The sequence below is a fragment of the Lichenostomus cassidix genome, chromosome 7, assembly GCF_008360975.1.
Source record: "Lichenostomus cassidix isolate B80296 chromosome 7, HeHo_3.0, whole genome shotgun sequence".
Taxonomy (NCBI): Eukaryota; Metazoa; Chordata; class Aves; order Passeriformes; family Meliphagidae; genus Lichenostomus; species Lichenostomus cassidix.
Window position 1 is genome coordinate 16,793,525 of NC_139488.1, and position 23,535 is coordinate 16,817,059.

At 38.2% G+C, this 23,535-nt stretch overlaps 2 protein-coding genes across 3 annotated transcripts in view; both read left to right on the forward strand.

Moving 5' to 3' along the window:
• Nucleotides 1-32: 32 nt before the first annotated feature.
• CIRSR (corepressor of RBPJ and splicing regulator) lies at nt 33-21,545 on the forward strand. 2 transcript variants are annotated; one of them, XM_085066424.1, is made up of 10 exons: nt 33-230; nt 920-1,014; nt 1,531-1,604; nt 2,797-2,810; nt 2,900-2,955; nt 3,314-3,362; nt 3,568-3,685; nt 16,679-16,785; nt 18,231-18,316; nt 19,979-21,545. In XM_085066424.1, the coding sequence occupies exons 1-10, from the start codon at nt 159-161 to the stop codon at nt 20,703-20,705; spliced, it is 1,398 nt and encodes a 465-aa protein (XP_084922550.1). In that variant the 5' UTR covers nt 33-158; the 3' UTR covers nt 20,706-21,545. The 2 variants fall into 2 exon arrangements, with proteins under 2 accessions (XP_084922550.1, XP_084922552.1); XM_085066426.1 differs by lacking the exon at nt 2,797-2,810 and having other exon boundaries at nt 186-230.
• Nucleotides 21,546-22,787: 1,242 nt separating this feature from the next.
• OLA1 (Obg like ATPase 1) overlaps nt 22,788-23,535 on the forward strand; it is a 130,969-nt gene continuing 130,221 nt past the window's right edge. The window contains exon 1 of the mRNA XM_085066427.1: nt 22,788-22,833. The gene's annotated coding sequence lies outside the window, so the exon portion shown is untranslated. The remainder of the gene's footprint in view (nt 22,834-23,535) is intronic.

Below are 23,535 nucleotides of genomic sequence, written 5' to 3' on the forward strand. Positions count from 1 at the left end.
CGGGGCGGGGCTGCGGCGCCGCGGAAGAGCCACCCGCCGACCCGGAAGGCCCGGCCGAGGCGGCCCCGCCGCGCTCCGTCCGTGTCCCTGCCGCTGTCCCTGCCGCTGTCCCTGTCCCTGTCCCTGAGGGAGCCGGTGGCTCCCGCCCCGCCGCCGCCATGGGGAAGTCGTTCGCCAACTTCATGTGCAAGAAGGATTTCCACCCCGCCTCCAAGTCCAACATCAAAAAGGTGAGGGGGCCGCAGAGGGACGGACGGGCTCTGGGCAGCGCAGCGGCCGAGCAGTACTCCTCACCTGCCTGGGATGGCGCCGGGGCAGAGGAGAATGAGGAGGCACGGAAAATAGTTAAGAAATACTTGAAGCTTAGAGTTCTCTTGATGCCAGGTGTGTACGACTGTCGCGTTTTCCTGGTTGAGGCTCTTCAGCACTTGATTCTCAGGATAAATGGGCATCATACCCCGTCCAGGAAAACTCCGCCTGTGCCGGTGTGCCCATGCTTTCCCTATTCACACCTGCCTCGGCCTGGGTGCGGGTGTCACCCAGAGCTGTGGCCCATGCCGGGAACCCCCGAGGGGACCTGGGCTTGGCTCTGTGGAGCCTCCGCCGAGGAAGGGTCACTGCAGGGCACACAGTGGCATCTCCAGGGGCTTTGCCGAGCCTACTTTTCTTTTGCAGTTTCCAAATTTTCTCCTGTCTTTTCAGTGTGTAAATGTTGCTGGGATTTGGAGTTTGTCAATATTACTGCTGTGGAAAGTTCATTTGTTAAAATACTGGATGAAAATAATGTCTTTTATGTGATTAGAATGGTGATCATTGCTCGTTTAGCATTTCAATTAAGTAAGCCACTTATTTATATATTAATATATTTTGCAATAATTTTTGTGTTTGTTTAAAGTAGAAACTTAATTATTTTAACTAGGTATGGATGGCAGAACAGAAAATCTCGTATGATAAGAAGAAACAAGAAGAATTAATGCAACAGTATCTGAAAGAACAGGAATCCTATGATAATAGGTGAGAATTGGCTTAAGATGACACACTTCCTACTGCCTTGTGGTAGTGAAGCTCATATTGCTGTGAGCAATTTGAAGGATTGTCTCCCATTGACTATAGTAGTAGGAGAGGACAGTGACTCATTAAGTGATGTCTGATTAAGCAGAAGTCACAAGAACTTCTTCGAAGTGCTTTGTGCATGTCTTCTAATTAATTTCAAAATATGTTACGTTGCACAGAACAGTAGGTAACCTTGTATGAGAATACATTTGTATTGCACAGAAATCTGTTTTTTATAACTCTGGACATGTTACATTTCACTTGAGATTGAAATGTGTGATTTTTAGTACACAGTGGAGCAGGAATAGCACTGACTGGTCTCTCAGGTTAGTGCAAATACTCAGATTTTGTTACTCGCATTAACAAATGAAAAAATGCTAGTTATCACAACAATTTCATACTGCACAGTTCTCTTTTTTTTGTGTTATCAATGTGACTGTTTTGTGTGTAACACCCCAAACTGCCCTTTTTATTTAGGTTGCTTATGGGTGATGAACGTGTGAAGAATGGTCTTAATTTCATGTACGAGGCCCCACCTGGAGCAAAGAAAGGTATTGCAGCTTCCTGATTGTGGGCGGACAGTACTGCAAAGCTAAAAACCTTCTGAAGAAATAAGCACAATGTGTTTTATTTTAAAATAACGTGTTCACGGTGAGGTAATGATAAGAGATATGTTTTTTTCATTCTTTCTGTGGGAATATGCATATATACGTAGTGCAATTATTTTGTTCTCACAAAACTTTAATTTCTTTCAAAGAGAATCATTGAGATTCTTCTAAGCAACAGTTCAATGTGAAGGGAAAAAACAAATAAAATATCTTTACTGGAAACAGCATGAGTTCTGTCCTTGACCAAGGGTGTTTCTTTAGCCAATTATAAAGCCATTGGATGAGGGGGACTAGACCTTATCAAGACAATGACTCAGACAACACAAACCTGTATTTTGGCCTACTCTCCTCTATAGAAATAGCAGATGGCTTTTGTTTAAAAGTTAAGCCCATAATTCAGCTTGATGCTTGTCAAAGATAGGAAATACCAGAGCAATAGATTAATTATCAGAAGTTATAAAAATAATAAATACTGAGATTCAGAAGTCAGAAATGCTGCCTGACCTGTTTCTGGTGAATCTATGACTGTTTAGTAGTCTCATAAATGGAAGTTACTAAGTACCTGTGAGACACTCATATCAATCACTTAATTTTAGCAAGATCTGAATGTAAGTGCAGAACTAATAAAATATATTCCCTCTAAGAGAAAACATGTTTCTTTTAAAATGCGTCTTTCCCATTTGCACAAAATCACTTGGAAATGCTTGAATGAACTCATTCCTGTAGAGCAAGTTTTGCAATTATTTAACATTAGAAGCTCTAATAGTAATAATCTCTTAAGCTTAGAGGAAATGCAATTTTAAAGTAGCAATTTTTGCTAAACTTTTTAATTTAAATATCTTAAAAGTAAGTATTGTTGCTACCCTTGCAAAAAATGTTTCATTTTTTATTAGTGTAACAAATCAGTGTAGCTTTAGAAGATGATTCTAGATTTACAGCATTTGTAGCTGTATACTAGAGGCTGGTTATTTGTAAGGGCACTCTAAATAAAGCTGCTTCCTGAGTATTTGCACTATTGATTAGTATAAACCATAAAGTATTTTGTCTTTAGCTTAGGGGAGGGATATCATCTGCATTTTATGTATATAATTAATGCGTCATTTCTTTTCTTTGCATGCTTTCTGAAAATTCAAAGAGGAAACAAAAGAGGTATTTCATTGCATCATTATTTAAAGTATTCGTCTTACTTAAAAGGAATTCTGAAAAAATTCAAACTTACCATGTTTTCTGTTCTATAGCAAGAAGGAGAGACGGAATACAAATTTGAATGGCAAAAAGTTGCCCCTCGAGAAAAGTAAGATATCTGGATTTTGTCTGAGTAAATTTTTTTCATTTGATTTACCTTTCATATACTTTTCTTTTTTTCTCCTTTTTTTCCTATTTTATTTTTGAGCAAGTTACTTGTGTGATCTTGTCATGTCCTGACCTGTAATTAGTAAAACCTGTAAACCTGGAACTGTTTCCTTGCTCAGCTTTATTTTTGTTTGACTTTTACATCCATATTTGAAAATGCATTAAAAACAGTGTTTGCAAGAATTATACCCCTGAAATGGGTTCACACTTAACAACAAAGGGTAGTTTTGTATATGATGTTTCAAAAAAAAAAAAAATAGTGAATTGAGTATTTGTTTTCTTTTGTGTTTGTGTAACAGATATGCTAAAGATGATATGAATATCAGAGATCAGCCATTTGGTATCCAGGCAAGTTACTTAACTTTCACTCTGTGGATGTCTTGGGTGTATTTCAAATGTTGTCTAACTGCAGAACATTCACATGGACTCTCTTAATTTTGTCATCTCTTTTCCAGTGAGTTTAAAAGCTCTTATGCCTAATAACACAGACATTTCTGTCCATGTTAGGCTGTATTGTTGACTAAATTGTGTCAATTGGCTTTGTTGCCTTTAGGTGCGGAATGTGAGATGCATTAAATGCCACAAGTGGGGTCATATAAACACTGATCGAGAATGTCCCTTATTTGGCCTTTCTGGAATCAATGCAAGTTCAGTCTCCAGTGATGGTTCAGGTAGGCAGTCGTTGGTTCTTAAGGGTTCTGGTTAGATATATGAGCAAAGCTCATCATGTTGAATTTTAGAAGGTTTAAGTTTATCGTATTTCTATGAGTTGATGAAACCTGGAAAACAGGTAACTCCAAATGTAGGATCCACAATTTTGAGTTAATTATTTCAAATTGCAGGGACCTCATTTTCTAATTAGTAATGCATTTAAAAAGATTCCATATTGCTTTGGTCCTATATGTGCCGCAAACTGCGAAGCTGCAACAAGACTTTATACCAGAATGACAAAATTTGTGTCACCACAAAATGAGTGGATTGTCAAAGATGGTCCCAGTTCAAATTCAAGGGAACTGCTTGGATAAGCTGGAATATATCACTATATCTTTGTTAATCACTTGGTAAAAAGGAGAGGTTTGTGGGTTTTTTTAATATGTAATCATGTTTCTGTAAGTGGACAAGCATTTGAAACCTAGATTTCCAAATGCCTGGTTTCCTTTCATCTGGCTTCTTGTTGCTTCTTGAACTACAATTCTTTTTCTTCTGTTAGCTTTCCTGTTACTTGAAGTCACACAACAGTTAGTGCTAGATTAGAAGTGGTTATAAACATTTAAATTGAAAATTGTTTTGCCTAGAGTACTTTGGTTTCTGTGAGTTGACCCAAGTTTGTAATGCTTTTAAGTTTCTTAAAATAGGGGCATGTTAAAGACACATCAGGTCGTGTAGATGAGTCTTCAGGCTTGCTGTACTGTGCTTTAAAGTCACGTGCTGTGCATTGGATTTTGCAGGGATACCATTACAGTTCCACGCTTGATGGCATCTGCTTTTCTTCTGCCTTTCTTCAGGTTATCGATTTTATCTAGCAGCTCTTAGTTTTGTTACATATTTAGCCTACCAACAATCTTGCTTTTCAGAATAGGGTCACTTAGATACATAGTTTCTTTGGGATGAGGCCTGGCAGAGTGGAGTTAAAGCAAGTGGTGCCTCTTACTCTCCTTTCTTTTTAGGCATTGTCTGATGATTATGCCATTGTATTACTCATGCTGTAGTTGACTTGCTCAGCCTTTCTATTCAGTAGGTTACAAAATTAAATCACTTTCTTGCCTGATTCTTATCTTAGAAAAAATTGTGCTCAGAGCATTTGTTGGGGTAGAATTATATTGTGCAGCTCTTGCATGTCAGATATGCATTTGTGTCACAAAACTCACTGTCCACACCTCAGTTCAAATGATGGGGGTAAATTTTAGGTGTTTGGTTGAGAAAGCAGAAAATATTTGTACAAGCTTGCAAAAACTTGAATATGCAGTCCTTAATATTCATTAGAGTGTAATTCAGACACTTTGCAATGTCAGTAGAAGAATAACTGCTTTTTTCAAACCTTACTGAACTAAGTACCTAGGTGTAGGTAATGTTTGACTGATGTGGGTGTTCCTCACTTGAAAGGATGTCCCCCGGATAGCTTTTCAAACCATCTTTCTAAGCCTAAAGAGAGTATTTAGTATATATGATGAATTTTGCATGAAGGAAAGTGATGTAAAAGTACTTAGACGTTCTCAGACTGTGCCAGTGCCCTCTCATTTTCTACTCTGGAACTTAGAAGACAGTGTGCTGTGCTGAGCTTAGACTCTTTTGTAGGCTGAGGAAGGATTTTTAGGCAATAGGGGTGGGCGACAGATCAGGATTTGTATATATAATTTCTTAGACACTGTTCTTGGATTTGAATAGTCAGCTGTAATGATACTGCTACTTTCTCTTTTCTTACAGGGAAACTATGTAAAAACACTGTAGGTAAAGTTTAAAGTTCTTGATATAATAGCAAATACGAGGCTTAGAGAAAGTGGTAATATTAATTACAACATCAGATAAAAGGTTGTCTGCTTTTTCTAGCCTCAGGAGTACAATTCTTTTATCAACTTTTCTAAAACTTCATCTGATTTAATAGCAAGTTAAATTACACTCCTTTGATGACTTCTGGAAATGTGTGTAAATGAAGCACTACAGTTAAGTGAGAACACAAATTCTTGAATTCACTGCTTCTCTTATGACTCAATTCATCCACATGGTATGTTACAATTTATGCCACATATTTTTTAAAAAAAGATTTTGTATTGAAACCCTGACAGCAGTCCTATGTTGGCTGGGATGGGAGTAAGTAATTTGCATTGCTGAGAGTTCTGCCCAGTTGTTACAATGCTGCAGATCCTCAGGTAGCTCTGTTTCCACCTGCAAGAATCTTCTTCTGTTGCTCTACAATCTGTTGCAATACATCTCCTCAAGCTCTGTTTCTTCCTGCTTCTCTTTTTCAGTAATTGCATGCACTCCTAAACTGCTTTCTAGGCTAAATTCCTGATTATTTTTATTGCTTTATAGTACCGCAAAAATGTCCATTGCCACACTGTTCTTTAGACTGGCTAGAACTCCAGAAAATACTGCTTTGGAAGTGACAGAGACTTTTTATGAGATCATCTTTTTATGAAACAGTTCTGAGTTTTGTGAATTGATGGTTAGGTTTAAAAATTCCCTTGCACTTGAAACACGTTGAATTGCATGTAAATTGCTTCCCAACTACTCCCTCCTCCACATGTCACAAGTGTCTCCTCATGCTTAGAAAGCTGGTAAAAAGCATGTATGTAGTCCACAGTTCTCATTTATCGTGATTGTCAGCACCAGAGGGGGAAAAAAATGTACAAAACTGCTTGGCTTCTAAGGTCAGGTAAAGTTCATTTGGTTTTTCTGAAGCTGTTTGTTTGTTTCTAAAATGTAGGGGTTAAAACACCTGCCTCTGAACAGAGCAATGAATAGGGATTTCAAAGATAGGCAGTGATCTCTGCTAGTATATAGCAGGTCTGGAATGTGTATTAAATTTATTTGACTAGGCTTTTTAATAGCTCAATGTGCAAAAATATGTTTGCAATGAACTCTCAAAGAGTTGAAAAATGTTGGGCTAAATTTTTAGAGCATATAATACTTTCAAAGGTCAGGAAGTATTGTCATATTTAGAAAGTAGGTGAAAAAATCTTTCTAGCTCGTGTTTCAGGAAATTGAAATACAAATATTGTCTCATAAATGAAAGAGTACAGCTGAGAAATACAGATATAATGAGAAAAGTGAAACCAGAGTAAAATTTTAGTGCAGTAGTCAGTGTACGAGGATTCCAATTAATTTATGAAATTAATAGTATTAGAAGGGCCAAATTTAAGTTGTAAATAATTGAAACAGTTTCTTTTTAAAGAGCAAATTTTTGGAATTGTTTTATATTCTTTGAAAAGAACTCTATTGCTTTGAAGTTACTTATTTGGTAGTGTTTTATCTCTTCTGATTTATAATCTCTTCATTGTAATAGAAGTCAATCTTACATCCTTTTCATGCAAATTGAATGGAATAATTTTTTTAGGCAGTGCGTGGTAGTTACACTACCTAAATTTAGGTTAGAATTCTTCAAATTTTGCAGATATTCTCCCTTGCTAGAGCACACCATGCATCAGCACAGTACTGGAAGTCTTTGGTCCATGTGCTGCCAAGAATCCTGGCAGGTGATGAATCTCTGCCCTATCAGTGCATGGGAGCACTGGGCCCCATGGTTCTGAATCTGATATGCTAAGGACACTGGCATCACTCATTTCTGCAGAAGCAGGTTTTAAAAAATGGTCTGGCTTCCCTGTCAAAGACTTGTAGCAGGTCTTGATACAAGTTCAGTTTGTGTTTTGTTCTAATTTTTTCCTGCTTCAGAAAAAACAAAACAAAATATCTTATTTGGACTCAGACTCTATTTTCAGTATCAGAGGAAATGTTTGACTGCAAATAAATGAAAGTGAAAGTCGTGTCTGATTTAGTTGACTTATCTAAAGCTCTGGTTCTCCATAATGAAAAAGAAGAGTTATTAACTGAGGTTCTTTTTCTCCCATATCATATCCAATATAGTCTTTTTCTTTCCCGTAAATTTTATACGCTGTGATTCTGTCATTTCAGCAGAAGAATAGCTGTATTTTAATCTTATGTGAAGACTATGTTGTAATATTCCTCTTGACACATAAAACTGATTGGCAATTGCTGTTTTGGATTCAGTGTTGAATATTTTGTATGCAGAGACCAGTCACAGACTTCAGTTTTCCCCAGTGAAACTGCTGCGGGGCAGAGTGTGTCTGTGGCACAGAACTGTGCTCTCCTGTCTTTCAAGATCTGACATACATTGCAGTGCTTTGGCAAACAAAAATAGTTACAATCAGTACCTTAACTTGGGCATGGTCACTTGGTTATTTTGCTTCTGGGACCATTTTACTAATCTAGCTGGTAATTCATACCAAAAAAATAATAATCTTACCATTAAAAAAGCACCTATTGAACAATATCTCACCGGTGAATAGAGATTATTTTTGCAATAAGGCAATTTCAGTGGATGTGGTTATCATGGGATAATCACACCCCTGGGGTACAGCCCTGTCTGTAATCTCCCAGGAGTGTAATTATTGCATGATAACTGCACCGCCTGGTGTTGCATTATTTCTATTATGAAATTCTTAGTTTTAGATATAAAGTAACTTACTTTGATCACTGGAAACTGCAAAGTGGTGTTAGAATGTTCCAGCTGTGAGGCTTACGGAGACCAACTTAGAAGATTTATTTCTCCTTTACAAAGGTAAATTAGGCAATCAAAATGCTTCTTTGGGCTAAACTGATTTACAGGGTGTTTTACTGATTAAATCCTAACTTTTAAAGTTCAGACAAGATGAAAATACTGGTTGTGCTTCTGACTTTACACGTCAATGTGCATATATGCATGTGTAAAATAAGGAATGCATACCAGCAAAAAACTCAGATCACTAGCATCTAAAAGTTTGCCTGTTTCTTCAGTCCTTTTTTATCATTAACCAACAGTATCTGTTGGGGTTTGTGAGGTTTTTTTGTGAATCCTGAAAAGCCACTGACTTGATTGGAACAGAGATCATTAGGTGTCCTGTGCAAAATGTTTGGAAATAATACTGTTATTTCACTTCAAAATTGCTTGCAGCTTTTTTGGTCAGGTGAAGTTAGGGCAAACTGAATACCTTTCTTTTCTTTTTTTTCCTTTCCCTTCTTCCCTGCAAGCAATCTATTCTGTTCGATGATGGCTTGGGCAGGTGGGGGGAGGGATTACTAAAAAGTTATGAAAGCTTGAATGCTTACAACTGTTGTATGTTTTTTAGAACAAAGAGCCCCCTATGGATCTATTACTTTCTTATGAAGAAAGGTATTACTATCTTAGGAAGTGAGGCTAGTGTCTCAAATTGTATGAATAGCATAGTTAGAAGTGGGATGGAAAGATTAAAAGATGTTCTTATACTTTTGGCCTATGAAAGCTAAGCCTGGAGGGTGCTGGGCATCCTCTGCTGTGGACTACTTTGAACGTCTTACAGCTGACTGGCTCCATATGTGATCCATGCCATGGAATTACTAAGAAAAATGTACTGTAAAGTGCTTAGCCTGTTGTGGAAAATTCAGGCAAATAATGGTAAAAGTCTAGTGGAGCAACATGTATGTGTACCTAGTGTCTTATGGTCTACCAAGGTAAAGCCAGTCCAGGCATGTCTGGGCAGGTGCAGCCTTCTAAAGGCTCATTAGCCAGTTCTGGGGTTTGCACCCTCTCTTTTCATCACCTGAGTGCCCCTAAACTAACTGTGGGTGCCTTTTCCATCTCTCTGTGACTTAGTGTGTTCCATTGATCTTTAGCTTTTACGTGAAATACCTTTCCATAGTGATCATTGAAATTACCAGTCACAAGAGACAGCAAAAAAGGAAATCTATGTTTATTTTACATTATGTCTGTATCTCACTGCAGTTTTCCAGTGACAAATATGGTACCTTGTTTCCCGACAGAGAAAAGTCTGCATTGTATTGGGAAGGCAGGAATTTTTTTTTATGTTCTCTTTAATCTGTAATAACAAAGAAAAGGTATTTGAATATGTTAACTGTGAATATTTGTATAAATGGTCATCTGGAGAAACATACAGTGTGTGAAACCTTCCTTTATGATCTGCAGCTGAGACCTTTGATTGTGAACAGTAGGAACCTTAACTAAATCTTCACACAGTTTAAGAACTGTCACATTTTAGAATAATCCTCCATTTATGTTTCAGAAGCCTTGGTATTTGGTGTGAATGCATAAAATACAGATTCTATTAGAAGTTTTGTGCTTAGCATTTAAGCAATAAATATGGATTCCAATAGCAGTTTGATAATGTTAAATGGTTTTTACTACTCCAAAAAGGTAAAATGGAAACTCAGGTTTCTCTGAGATACCATATCACAAAAGCATGGCAAATTACACTGAAATTCTGTGCTAAAGTGTTAAATACAGTTAAACTGCAGACCCTGTGAAGAAGAGCTAATTAAAAGCCAGAGGTTTTAGTCATTGATTTCTCTCAATGCCAACTGCAGCAGTTGCCTTGAAGTGTAAATATGGTCTGAATGCACTCATCTCTGAAATAGATGGAAAAATTATCAGTAAAAGATGATTGATTCTGAATTAGTGGAGGCAACATAAATTTACTGTGTGCCATGATCACATAATTTTGATAATAGTCCTTTGTCCTGTAGATAAAATAAGTATCTACTCCCATCTCTGTCATGACCTCAGTAAAAGTTCATAGAGTATGGAGTGTGATTAAGTTTAGTCTGTAATTTTTTTCCATTTTTGCTCAATTTCCTTTTAAGCCATATTAACAAAAGCCGTAGAAAACTCAGCGGACAGAACAAGAAAGTATAAGGATGTATTGACAAAACCATCTATTCTAATTTTAAAGTTAGTTTCACTTATAAGCAAAACCTGAAGAGCATTGTATCGTATGTTATGTCTTTGCTACCACCCAGAAAAGGCAGCATTCTGAATTCAGAGTATATTCATGCTTCATGTGGTTGTGTGCTAGACTAAAACCCACCAGCAGAATGGTTTTCTAAAGGCTAGTTAGTTTGAAAGAGATGTTTATGTACTCCCTAAGTATTTATCTATTTTTCCACAGCAAAGTGTGGCTTTAGTAGCACTGTTATGTAGAATACCAAATAAATGTCAGTTTGGAGGAGTTACTGCTTCATGTGGTCCAAGCTGCATATAAGAAAGGATGAAGACAACATGCTTTAGGCCTACTTGGTTAACAAAAAATGTGTAGCAATAAAGGGGAAGCCTTGAGAGTATCTTGTCCTTGATTCATAAATTAATTTTTAAGCATGGTAGCATGGAGTTCACTGAGTGTGGTATATACTGGTAAATTGATAGCCGATAATCACATGTGCTGTGTTTGTGTTTATATTCATATAAATTACCTCTCTCTTACCAAGTCAGGACAAGTGGGATGGTGTTGATGATGGTGATGTTTTTAGATTAGAATTATCACATCTGTAAGCTAAAAGATATCCCATGCCAGAACACATTCTCAGAAAGGGGAAGGTCTAGAAAAGCCGTATTCTAAATACTCTGTTTTGATGATACACAAAATGAGCATTAGTTACAATAAAGGTAAATAGTTGCAATTAAAATAGCACCATGAAGAATCTATTGCATTTTCCAGTAACTTTTATATAGTGTAGTCTATTTAATTTCATAACAATACCTAGAATACAAAACAAAACATACATGCAACCTTAAATATCATATAGTTCTGTAACTGCAGCCACAATGTAATTACAACTGGTTACTGTAATTTCTCCTGCCATAGATGGCAACAATGTTTACAGTATTACTGTTTCTTAGATCTTTGCTTTCCATATGTAGTCCACAATAAAAATCCAATTTACTTGATTGATTGTAAAGAATAATTCAGTTTGCTTATCTCCATTGGTGACAGTAGTGAAAGCTTTTATCAGTAAATTGGGCAAATACTGTCAAGACTATGCATCATGAGTAGGTGGAAGTAAAATTGCTATTTTTGGTGATACTGGCAAACATAACATTATGGTCTGTCCTCACTGCCACTGAAGCTGTTGCAGAAAAAGTGGTATTTAATCACAGTTGTTATGAAAAGATGTTTTAGCATACTGTTCCTTTATATTGAATAATTTGGAAAATGTGCTTTACACATTTTAACGGAGGCCTGCTAGATGGTGTATTACAGCTGGCATTGCTCTAAGGGTGCCCCTGCCTCCTAGATGAAGCATTCTGGCAACAATGCAGTGTTACACGCTCTCTGCATCTGTAGCTTTAAGAGAAGTGCAGACAAAATAGAAAATTAACTGCAGCCATAGGTTTCTCTTGTCTCTGGGACAGAAGTGAGGTACTAATGTGGGGTGGGAGAGTTTGCTGTAAGGTAGGCACTGAGGTAATTGAAATCTGGAATTGTATTCCCCTCTAGATTGCTTAATAGAAGCAGAACTGATTCTGTTAAATTCATCTCAGTTATGTGATGAGAAATTGGAGTACTCTTTCTTCTAAAAAAGCAAATTTACAATATGTTATAGAAATCCTAATACAATATTGTTGTGCAACTCAGTGTAATTGATGCTCATATACGCCTAAGAAAAAATCTATTTACATCTCTTCTGTTTATTTAATTGTGCAAATATTATAAAGATGCACCAACAGCTGTCAAGCTAAGGTTGCACTTGGGTAGTGCTTTATGAAGATTCCAATCCTTCTTTTCACACTTCATTGCATGTTTTGAGTTTCTAGATTTTGTGCCCCAACTCTTTCAGTCAACTGAGCTATCTGAATTCTATCTTTAAATAGTATCTTAAACAGAATATAACAGAGAGAATTAATGCAGCAAGAACTTCTGCTGAAAGTAAGAAGCAGGAAGAAACTGTAACCTCTTTGGTTGACAACACAGTTTCTTGAGAATTATATTAGCCACAAAAAGTATTTAAAAAATCCTTTGGTGTGTCTTTAACTATGGAGAATTTTTAATGCAAGCCCTTAATATAATTTTAAGTACCTGTAACTACAGAAGATGTAAGAAGTTGTCAGTTATCTTAATGCATAAAAATAAATGTCATATTCACAAGCAGTTAATTACACTATATGGCAAAAAGCTTTTTCAGGACTGTTAATTAGTTTTAAAGCAGATAAATGTTTTGGTTTTAACCAAGTGTCGTCTGGGTAAGTTTTAAAGGGTATTTTTTTCTGGTTTTTGTCCCTATCAAAATGCAAATTTCAGAAAATAACCTTGACAGTCATATTCAAAAATAGCAAGGCACTGTATTTGACTTGTTTCAGGAAGAATAAGAAACAGATAATGAAACATTGTAACTTTGAACTTATTTTTAGGTTGCTGATGAAAGAATGCGGAGAGACTAGTTGTCAGAAGTTGTAGCAATCAGCTATTTTTACAGTATTCCTATATCTAAAGTTCTGCCAGCTCATGGCATATCATCTCTAGCTGTTTTCATGAGCATGAGGTCACAGAGTTGGCTTCTTCACAGGCAGTCTCACAAGTCTGTAAGGAACGCATATATGAGGAGATTGATTTTCATAGCAGGTAAATTATTTTTGTGCCTGGTGTAGGAGTGACTCTTTGCAAGTGGGTGGGTGCTGTTCAAGAACAATAAGCTATCATCCTAGCCAAAGATTTTAGCCAACTGAGAGCCTCTCAGCTCAGTCTTACCATCTGTTTTACACCTGATTACTCAGCTGAAGTATAGGTATACCAGGTATGCCTAGTACTGCTTTGTCTGACAGTCTTGGAGGGTGAAGACATAAGTGTAGTCATGAGCCAAAGGTAGGCTGAAAAGATTTACCACTTTGGGTTACGAGGCAACCTGGTGGTATCAAGGTTTAAACTTTAACTGCTTAATAGGGAAGCCAAGGACACTTCTGAGAAGTTGCATTTTTCAAATCTCTAAGTGAGGTTCAGTTTTTACGGTTTCTTTTACCAGTTTTATCTCTCTCATTTACATTAGCCAGCAGAAATACTTAATTTTGTAGTGTGGAAATGGGAATGTGATCATTTACTCACAGATTCAGGCATCTTTTATGAGTCTGTGAAAAAGCATCTCAAAAGGAAGTATGTTACAAGCCTCAGTGCTGTCACAAAAAATAGCTGTACCCAGGAATCCCGAGACACCTCAACCTGTCACTGGTATTTCAAAGAAAATCAAATCTGCTTATCAACATCATTAAAATATAAATCAAAAGCAGTCTGTTGAGGTGTGGATGGGAGAAGAAAGTCACCTAGCATTTGATTCCTTTGGTTCCAAGCAAAGGAGTTTAATTATGAGAATAAACATTTTCTTGATTCTTGTTCTGTTGCAGAACGTACGTAGCAATAGAGGTTTGCAGTTAGGCTGTGCAGCCAGTGTCAAATATGATGTTTTAATTGAACTTAACAGCCTGGACTTGTTACCAGGTAAAAAACAGGTAAAAACCAGTCTCTTTAGACTTCCCAGATCATAGATTGTTTTCTCCCTACTGTGTCCCTACAGCTGTCTTGCTGTCATCAGGCAGTGGAACTTCTAAGCAGCTCATTGGCATCAGTTGTTCAAAAAAAAGTGTGAGCAGGTTCACCTGTGTCATTCTCTCAAAAATGTTAATGTTTTTCAAACTGCAAAGATGCCATAGTGCTCTGGATAGCTGCCCATGTCATGCCTGGCTGGGGTCTGCACACAGAAGGTTTGTGAAATAGGACTGAGTTTTGACTCTACTTCCATTTATGGGGTTGGTTTATTTTTTGAATCTTACTTCCTAGTGTTTTCTAAAACCTTTAGTTACAGTAAAAATAATGTACTTAATAAAGCTTCTTGGAGAGTCCTGCTTCTCCTCACAAGCTGGGCTGAACATAAATTACTGTTTCCCTCACAACTGTAGGGAGACCAAGATAGGAATAATTTATTTCATACACCACTTTAGTCTCAAGTTTCTATAGGTACGTTTGATGCAGCTTGTATACATCCACAAAACAGGAATAACAGTAGTTTAGTAATTGTCCCTATCATGGTAATACTGCGTTGCAACTAAAATACTGTAGGTGGAGCCCTGAATTTCCCTTAGACATCATTCATATACAAGGAAGCAGATGCACAAAAATCCATAGAGTTGTGCATTCATTACAAGCTTTTTCTGTAGAAGAAGAAATTATTTTGCTTACCTATTTCCAGTGTTATACACAAAGAATGCCAAAAAGCTTTGTTTCTGGAAAACCATTTTGAATTGTGCTTTTGAAGGCCAATATGCCTTCATGCCTCCCTGGTCTCAATTCTGACCGTAGTCCTCATAGGGAACCACAGAGTTAGGGCTTCTGTCTTAGTTCGTTAGCAAGTCTCCTGTATAGATTTGGACAAGTTGCATTCCTCTATTTATCTAATCACACTAATGAGAATAATTAGGTATTGATACCAAAATGTGTGCAATGCTGAAATGCTGAAGAGGAATACCTAAGAAGTTAGTTAAGTTACTTCATTAGGCAGTGGCTCTTATTGCCCTTGAATAATAGGGGTATTCTAAGCTTCAGCTGGTCAAGTGTTTTGGTTTCTTTGGTATGGAGAAATCTACTTTCATGACTCTATGCTTTGTCTCCATTTGGCTTCCTCATACAGCATTTTTGACTGAATTTTATAGCGGTTTTATATGAACATTTCAAATCAAGGCCTATTCTGGTACCAAATTCTGTCATTAGGTGTCTGTCTTATGTTGGTTTTTTTTCCAGACAGAGTAGATTTGGGCAAGCAGACAAAGGTTTTGAATTTGAAATATGCAAAAATATAGACACTGGAGCCTATATACATTAATTAATTGTGAGTTTGCATTTGAAAATTCTTTTGCCTGGCAAAATAAGGAATTTGTGAAAAGAACGTCATTAATGCCAGGGCTCCTTAAACCATTTCCAAAGTTTTGTTTTATTCCCTCCTGCTTTACATGTAGGCCTGTTTGTTTCTGCAAGGTAGTATATTATACAGGAAAACTAAGACAAAGTTTACTTCATTTGAGAAAGTACTATATTACTTTGCATATATTTTCTGTAGCAAAAGTCTCACTTTATTTTCCATACTTGGCTGTGTTAAAAATCTGAGTTTTGTCAGTTTTCAGAACTAAGAAACTCTTCTACCACAAAGCAGGATAGTACATTTCATAAGACTAATTAATCTTACCATTTACAGTAGTTTACTGGACAGATAGTAAACATGTGCTCCATAACCTGTTTTACATTCCTTTTAATTTAGATTTACCTTACACAGTTCATTGACAGTAAGGTTAGTGAAGGAAGTGGGAAGAAAATGTACTGAAAGTGACCTAATGAGAGTGAATATTTAGGGTGAAGAAAAAGTACCTTATCAGACAAGTACATAGTGTTATGATGATCACGGGGATTCAATTAAAGCCTGAGTTGCGAGGTTTGTAAATTAGGCAGTCAAGTCTGAATGATACAAGTGATACATAATACATCCTGTATTTTACTCCTTGTTAGATGCTTGCAAAGAAAGAAATAATGTGCCTAATGCCAAACACCTACTCTAATGGAAAATAGAGCATGGTTTTTAAGCTAATAAAACCAGAAGTCTCTGAGGAGATAACAGGCTAGAGGCTCTGTATATTTGGCGATCCCTAGAATAAGTAAGGACCTAGATATTTTTCGCATGTTTATTTACATTCCATGTGTATTCTTTTAGTGTTACTTTCACATTGAAGTTCAAAAATTTCTGTCATGAAAAGTGAGTTATTAGTGACATATTAGGGGTGCATTTTCCCATTGTTTTAAAGGAGACGAGGCACATGAATCTTATTTAATATGCTTTATTTAGATCTCCTGTGCTTTTTTGCTATAATAAAAATATATTACTAGCCTTATCTAATATATTGTTTTCAACATGACAAAGTTACATAAGAGAATCCCCTTGTACTTAAAGAAAAATGCAATTATTTTCCATTCTGAATCTTCACACTGCTGTTTTAGAAAATCATATCTGATTATTTGCTCAGCAGAAGATTATTGAGTTGATTTAGCTGTGATTTTACTTAACAAAGCTTCAGCTGAATTCCTACTGTGGAGTCCAAAAAAGGTAGAGAGATATAAATGATACATTCAAACTGTGATTTTTGTGAACAGGGCCATCAATGCACCCCTCGGAGCTAATAGCGGAGATGAGAAACAGTGGGTTTGCACTGAAACAAAATGTACTGGGGAGAAACTTGACCGCAAATGATCCATCACAGGTAATATCTTTTTACCAGTAAGCTGAAAATGTCTATAAATCTAAATGTGATTGCTTGGGAATTGTTACTTAATGTTTTCAAATATGCATATCCATAGGAAAGCTGAATAGCTATACCAGTAGAAAAATGTTAGAAAACTTACCGTTTTCCAGCTTTGTTTCATACAGAATGGTGAATCATAGATTACTTATTTTAAAATCACATATAATAAATTAAATCCTTCTTCTGAGGGACTAGAAATTGAATTTTTCATAAAGGGGTGGTTAGGGCTTCTGCTGCATACTTGTAATACAGTGCTACCCTGTGGATGAAGTTTGAGGCAGTATGCACAGATAATTACTGCCAGGAATGCTATATCTGAAGGGTTTTTTTAAATTGATTCACTATTGTTTCAGTTATTATTTCTGGAAGTGAAAAAGGTTCAATTGCCTTTACTTAGGCTGCACAAAGTATATTACTAATTGAGATGCTTTAATAAAAGTGTAAAATGAAAGATTAATATACACTCCTTGAAATAACCTTTGTTCATATGGCAGGATAGTCAAACCACTAGTAAAGAGGGGATGACAGCAAGCTGGTCCTGAAATCTTCAGTAAATCAACAGTTCATTGTGTCTCCACAGATGGATATACCTTTGCCTTTAAAAAAGCTGTGTACCCCAAAAAATGTAGCATATGGGCACTGTTAAATGAATCATGGTGATACCAGTATGTTTGCTTTATGTTAGGTGTGCTGGGGTTTCTTTGTAAGAGCTTTTTAATCTTTATTTCTTCTTTCGTCTTCTGAGTACGGCTAAAATTAAAAACATCACTGTGGAGAACTGTAGTGTACCAGATGCACATAATTTGAGGAATTCAGGGTCTTCAAAGTAGTTTTGCTTTGCTGATTGCGTTACTGTATGTAGATTATATGATTACAGTATTTTGCATTGCTAGAAGACTTTGTGCACATTTAAAGACTAATAACACAACAGTGAAGTAGATGTGTTACCCATTTTCCTAATGACTAAACCGAGACAGAAAAGTAATTTGCTTAAATTACTCTGAGTTCGAGCAGGACTAGCGTCTTACCTATTCATCCAAGCGTGATAACAATTGAGTGACTTATCCTGGGGAATCGTGGGCTCCAAAATTGGCTCGTTTTTATTAACTATTTCAGAAATGTTTCTTTCCCTAGCAGTGATTTTTTCATATGTTAGTAATAACTCCTGTTGTATAACCCCCACATTATAACACCTACTCATCTCTGAGAGAGAATGTTGGGCTTTTTCACTTGGTAGTGGGTATTCTGCTCTAACCAAAGGGTCTTAGGCTGACTTAGTAATACAAATATATTTGTGTCTGTGAAAAAATAAGGTACATAGAGGCATCACTTTTAAAACAGAAATCTGAATGAAGATATTTATTTTGTATATAAGAACCTAATGTCTCACTGCATTTTTCTAGGAGTTTGTTACAAGTGAAGGAGATGATGATCCCGAAGTTGAATTTTTAAAATCACTGTCAACCAAACAAAAACAGAAACTTCTAAGGTATGTGTCATACCTAGTGGAGGGGATATGTATCACCAGTAATTCTGACTCCATCCATGATTGCCACTGTAACTCTTTGGTGCCATTTAGCACCATCAGTACAGAAGAAAATCACCTTAGTTTAACATACACTTGACCACAAAAGGCATTATGCAGCATGATTCTTTAATCTGCTTGTTTTATTTTAATCTAGTTTTGATGCCTTTGACTGGGGCATCCTTCCAATTTAACTGGGATATTGAAATACTAATTGGCTCACTAAAGATGCTGTGTTGCTATTTAAAAATATTATTCTGTACTCCATTGTTTACAGTATCTTCTTCTGTGATTAAAAATTCTGTGTTCTGTGTTCTTGTTTACTGGTTTACCATTTGACAAAGTTTATCTTCTCCCTGTAGCTGAACTGAACCTGACCCTGCACCCCAGGGCCAAGGTTGGCCCAGCTGCACCCTGTGCTTGTGTCAGGGTTTGCAGCTCACTGCTCCCTGCAGGTCTGAGTTAATGAGGTTCCCATGCTTTGCTTCTATCCAACTGATCTTGTGTGTTAGGTGACTGACCGTTTTTTTCTTTCTTAATTTGCAACGTTATCCTGAAATAACCTCAAATTTTTAAAATCAAAAATACTAAGTACTGACTGGTAGATCCCATAGAGACAGGCAGATAAAACAAGCTTTTAGGTTAAAAGATGTCACTTATATGGGGAGTTGGGGTGGGGGGAAGATGAATAGTAAGCAGGTACACGAGTAAGTAGGTGCATGTGGTATTCACATATGTAATAAATAATTCTCTGAAAATACTCAACTTTTTTTTTGTTCCTTTAAAGTAGGGAATGTGTATGTAGTTAGAGTAATTTAAAATGTTATTTTTGTTTGAACTTCTGCTGGCCCTAGACATTGAAATTTTTATAATCCTTTGTATTTCAGAAGTTGAAGTTTAGTAAATATTTGGGTCCTTTAGGTTTTACTAGTCTGAAGGGATTTTTTTAATACACTGGAAGCAGTTTCACTATTCAATTGCTGATTTTTTGAGCATAAATACAGAAAGCAAAATAAAAACTACATGAAGGTAGTCGAATGGCAGTGAATGCATGATTGAATATTGTATATTGTATATTTTCAGACAGAAAATATAAGTTTACAGTTGTGAAAAAAGAGGTTACTGGAAATACCTGTATTATTTGCCTAAAGAACCCAAAGACGTATGTTTTAGTCTCACTTTTCATCATTAATAGAAAGTGAATACTGATTTTCATTTTCAAAATACCTTTTTTAAATGCACAAACAAAAGCAGCAATGATTTTCTAAAGTCTCCAGAGCAGCCTGACAAGAGGAAAAAAAAGCACTTCTGAATGTATTTATTACTAAGTACAAGGCCCAAATTGACATCTCTTACTTATCTTTTTGAAAATTAAAGAATTAAAAAGATCGTATTACTCCTGTACTGAGGGAGCAGCTGTGGATTACATACTATGGGTAATGTCAGGTTAGAAGTTTTTAAATAATATATTGCTGAAAAAGGAAAATAATTCAATGTGTTTTTATGGAAATAAATGTATTTAATGTGTAGCTTATCAGAAGTAGTGAACTTCAAAAGACAATGACTTTGTAGTCTAGGATGTCTTATCATGTCTGATTGTGCCACTCTTTTATTTTGAAAATAAAGGAAGTTGGATCGTCTAGAGAAGAAAAAGAAAAAGAAAGATAGAAAGAAGAAAAAGCAGCAAAAGAAAAAAAGCAAAAGTAAACACAAGAAACGTAAGATGAGATCGTCTTCCTCATCCTCCAGTGAGACTTCAGTAAGCAGCAGTGATAGCGAGACTGACAGCAGAGATAAAGCAGCACAAAAGAAGATGGATTCTAAGAAAAGAAAAAAAGACAAGTTTTCAGAGGCTAGCAGCAGCAGTGATTCAGAAGGAAAGGCAAAAATGAGGAAGGAAAAACTTTATGAAGATCTCTCTAGTAGTCACGGTAACAAGGACAAAGATAGGGAGAAGTACAGGCCTTTAAAGCAAGATAGTTCTGCAGAGAACAACAAATGGAACTCCTGTGAGGGGGAAAGAAAGTCCACAAGCAGATACCATAGCACCAACACGAGAGAGACTGAAAGAAAGGAGAAGGATAGTAGAAGCCAAAACATGAATGAAGGGAGCAGGAGAAGCCCATGCTCAAATCACAGCAGTTCCAGGCAAAGGCACATAAGAAGAAGTCCAAGTCAAAGCCCTGGTGAAGAGCGGCACAGGAAAAATGAAACCAGAAGCCCCAGCACAGATGTACACAGAGAGAAGAAAAAATGTAGAGATGGCTATGGGGACAAGTGCAGTAAAGTGGAACACAGAGAAAGGAGCAGACGCAGTAGAAGCAGAAGCAGAGGGAGAGAAAAAAATAGATAGGTAGAGGACAGATGCAAACAAGAATTTTTCTGGGGTTTGATGAATACCATTAACAAGGGCTCAATTGCGTACTGCTGTCCATTTTCCAACCTCTGTAACTAGCATTTCCTACATAAAGCCAACAGCATCAATTCTGTTTTGTTGGAGTATTTGTAAATTAGGTATAAACATTAAGGTATTTTTTTAATGTCTAAATATGCTTATTGGCAAATACCTCTTGTATACATGCAGTAATTCATAGACCGGATTTTAAAATATTTAAAAGCAGTATGTGATACTCTTGGTTTTGTCCATTATGATTTCTGTTTAGGTGCAATGGTGAGGGGGAGCAGAGGATGAATCCTGGGATACACTAAATGCTAACAAACACTTGAGATAGTTCTGGATAAGATCACTGCTTCAGATATCAAAGCATTGTCTTGTAGAGGGTTTTGTTTTTCTCATGCTGAAACATCTTTCCTAAAGTTCCCTGTAAGAGATCAATTTCACGAGTTAAAACAACAGAGAGACATAGTTCACATAAGTGTATAGCCAAGATTTTTTGGCCTCCTGCAGTGTACAGCTTGGTCAGGGCTATCTAAACATCTTGAACCCCTGTTGGTATGTGTCAGTACAATGTCAAGTTATTGTTCAATAATCTCTCAAGACATGAAAGGAATATTTACTGCCCCAACTGTTTCAGGTCTTTCATTGTTTGTGGTAGTAAGTTAGTGTAAATAGTCATCCTTTTGTTTTCATGAAACTTTTCGTGTTTTTAATGATTGTCGGTCATTTTCTGTATACATTGTTTTGAAGATGAACTTCCATAATAAAATACCTTATTCTGTAAAACCATAATAATTGCTGCCTTCTCCAGAGTTCTGAGTCAAGCTCAAGGTAACTCTTCACAAGATGTTTTTTACAAAGGAAAGGCTTCTCTGCCCTTTCAGGTTGGTGGATGGAAGTCCATTCATTAATGGACACGTGAAAGAGTCAGCGGGCTCAGTATTCCAACAACTTTCTTACCGTCCTCACTCACAGGACAAATGGGACTATCTTTCATTACCAGTCCACTTCTGCTTCACTCAGAAGATTTTCAGCACTGCACAGAGTATAATAATACATGGTGAAAGTGACCTGGCTTATCATTTAAGTGCATGTGAAGAGTTTGAAAGGGTGAACCATTAAGGGATGTCACCTTTTCAATGTGTCTGGATTAGGTTGCTCTGGGCATTCTTGCTGAAGTAGCTGGGAGTTAAAGAGCTCCTGCAGTAGAGTCAGCCCCCCTATATTAATGCATTTGTGGAAGCACTGATTTAGGAAGAACAGGAGACTGCCAAAAAGCCTGTTTTAGCAATCTAAACAAAACTTCTTGTGAAGGATTTATTATCCTTCTGTGTAAGAGAAGACAGAGTAATGTGATGGGGAAAAGGCATATTCTGGTAGAACATTTTTTTGTTAAGTGCAGCAGGAAAGGCAGGAGGAATAACTGGAAGTGCCTCCATTCCACAGAAGGGTCTCTCCGGTTGTTCTGTGTCTGGCTCAGGAATCTGCCAGCCACAATGCAATTGACTCCCACCTGAAGAAGAGTGGATGGCTCGACATCCACAGCTCCAGGCTTTTTTGTTGGCTCTGCACTTTACTCCTTTCCATGTAGTTAAACAGTGTATCCTGCTTTTTCGCATAGGAAAAGACTGGAAGAAAAGTCATTACATTTTGGATGTATCTGTCTCAGACTACGTATGAAACAAACCACTCGTCCTGCCAGGTGTGGCTGTGTTGGCAGTGTCTCCCTGCTCCCGGTACCTTCCCTAGGCCAGGTTGTGTACCCTCACCGGTTCGGAAGCGACCCTCGGGGCCGAAGAGGGCGGCTGCGGGCGAGTCGGGCCGCCCTCGGTACGGCAGGACCCGGCCGAGGAGCCCCGCGCAGCGGGGGCTGGAGCTGGCCGGGCCGGGCCGGGGCAGCCCGGGGCGGTGCTGGGCCGCTGCTCCCTCACGGCCCGCCGGCACCGCCCGCGGCGCGGGGAGGCTGCGCGCGCCCGGCCCCACCCCGCCCCGGGGCCATGAGGCGCCGCCGACCCGGGCCGAGAGCGGCGCTCGGCAGAGCCGGCGGGGCCCGGCAGGAGGTGCTGTCGCTCCGCGGATGGCGGTAAGAGCAGCTCCTGCGAGATTGTTATTTATTTATTTATTTTCGTAAAAGCCGCGGAACGGGGTTAACCCTCTGCGGGGCTGGGGGGCGGGGGCCGCGGCGCCGTGAGGTGGTTCCCTCAGCCCGGCCGGGAGGGCAGGACCCCAGGCCGGGACTCCCCGGCGCGGGAGCGGGGCCCGGCGGCTCTCCTGGGGCGGGCGGGCTGCTCTGCGGGCGCTCTCCTGCTGCTTGGCCCGGGGCTGCGGCGGGACGGGGCGGGCTCGGCTCCTGGCCCCGCCGGGCCCGTGGGGCGGTTCTCGGGGCGGCCGGGAGCTGCGGAAAAGGGTCCCGCGCCGCTTCTCGGGTGTGCCGCCCCGCCGAACCCACGGCTTAGAATTAACGCTGAGCAATAAATTACTGCTACTCCGAAAGTAAATAGACGGGTGACTCCCGGATAGGGCTCCTGCTCAGATCGGTACAATAAATATCCCTGAAGGAAGCTCTCTATTTATGTTGTCATTGATTAATTCTCGCTACCTCATTTGATTTCGATTTAGAACGATTTGATTCTAATTTAATTAGCATGTAATTTGGATGTACATAATTACTGTAATTATGACATTCAGGTAAGGCAGCTTTAGGCTGAAAGGCAATTTCAAATTTTCTAGCAGCCTACTTTGTGCCGGGGAGCGGACAGGGACCCCGCGCCCTGCCAGCCAGGTA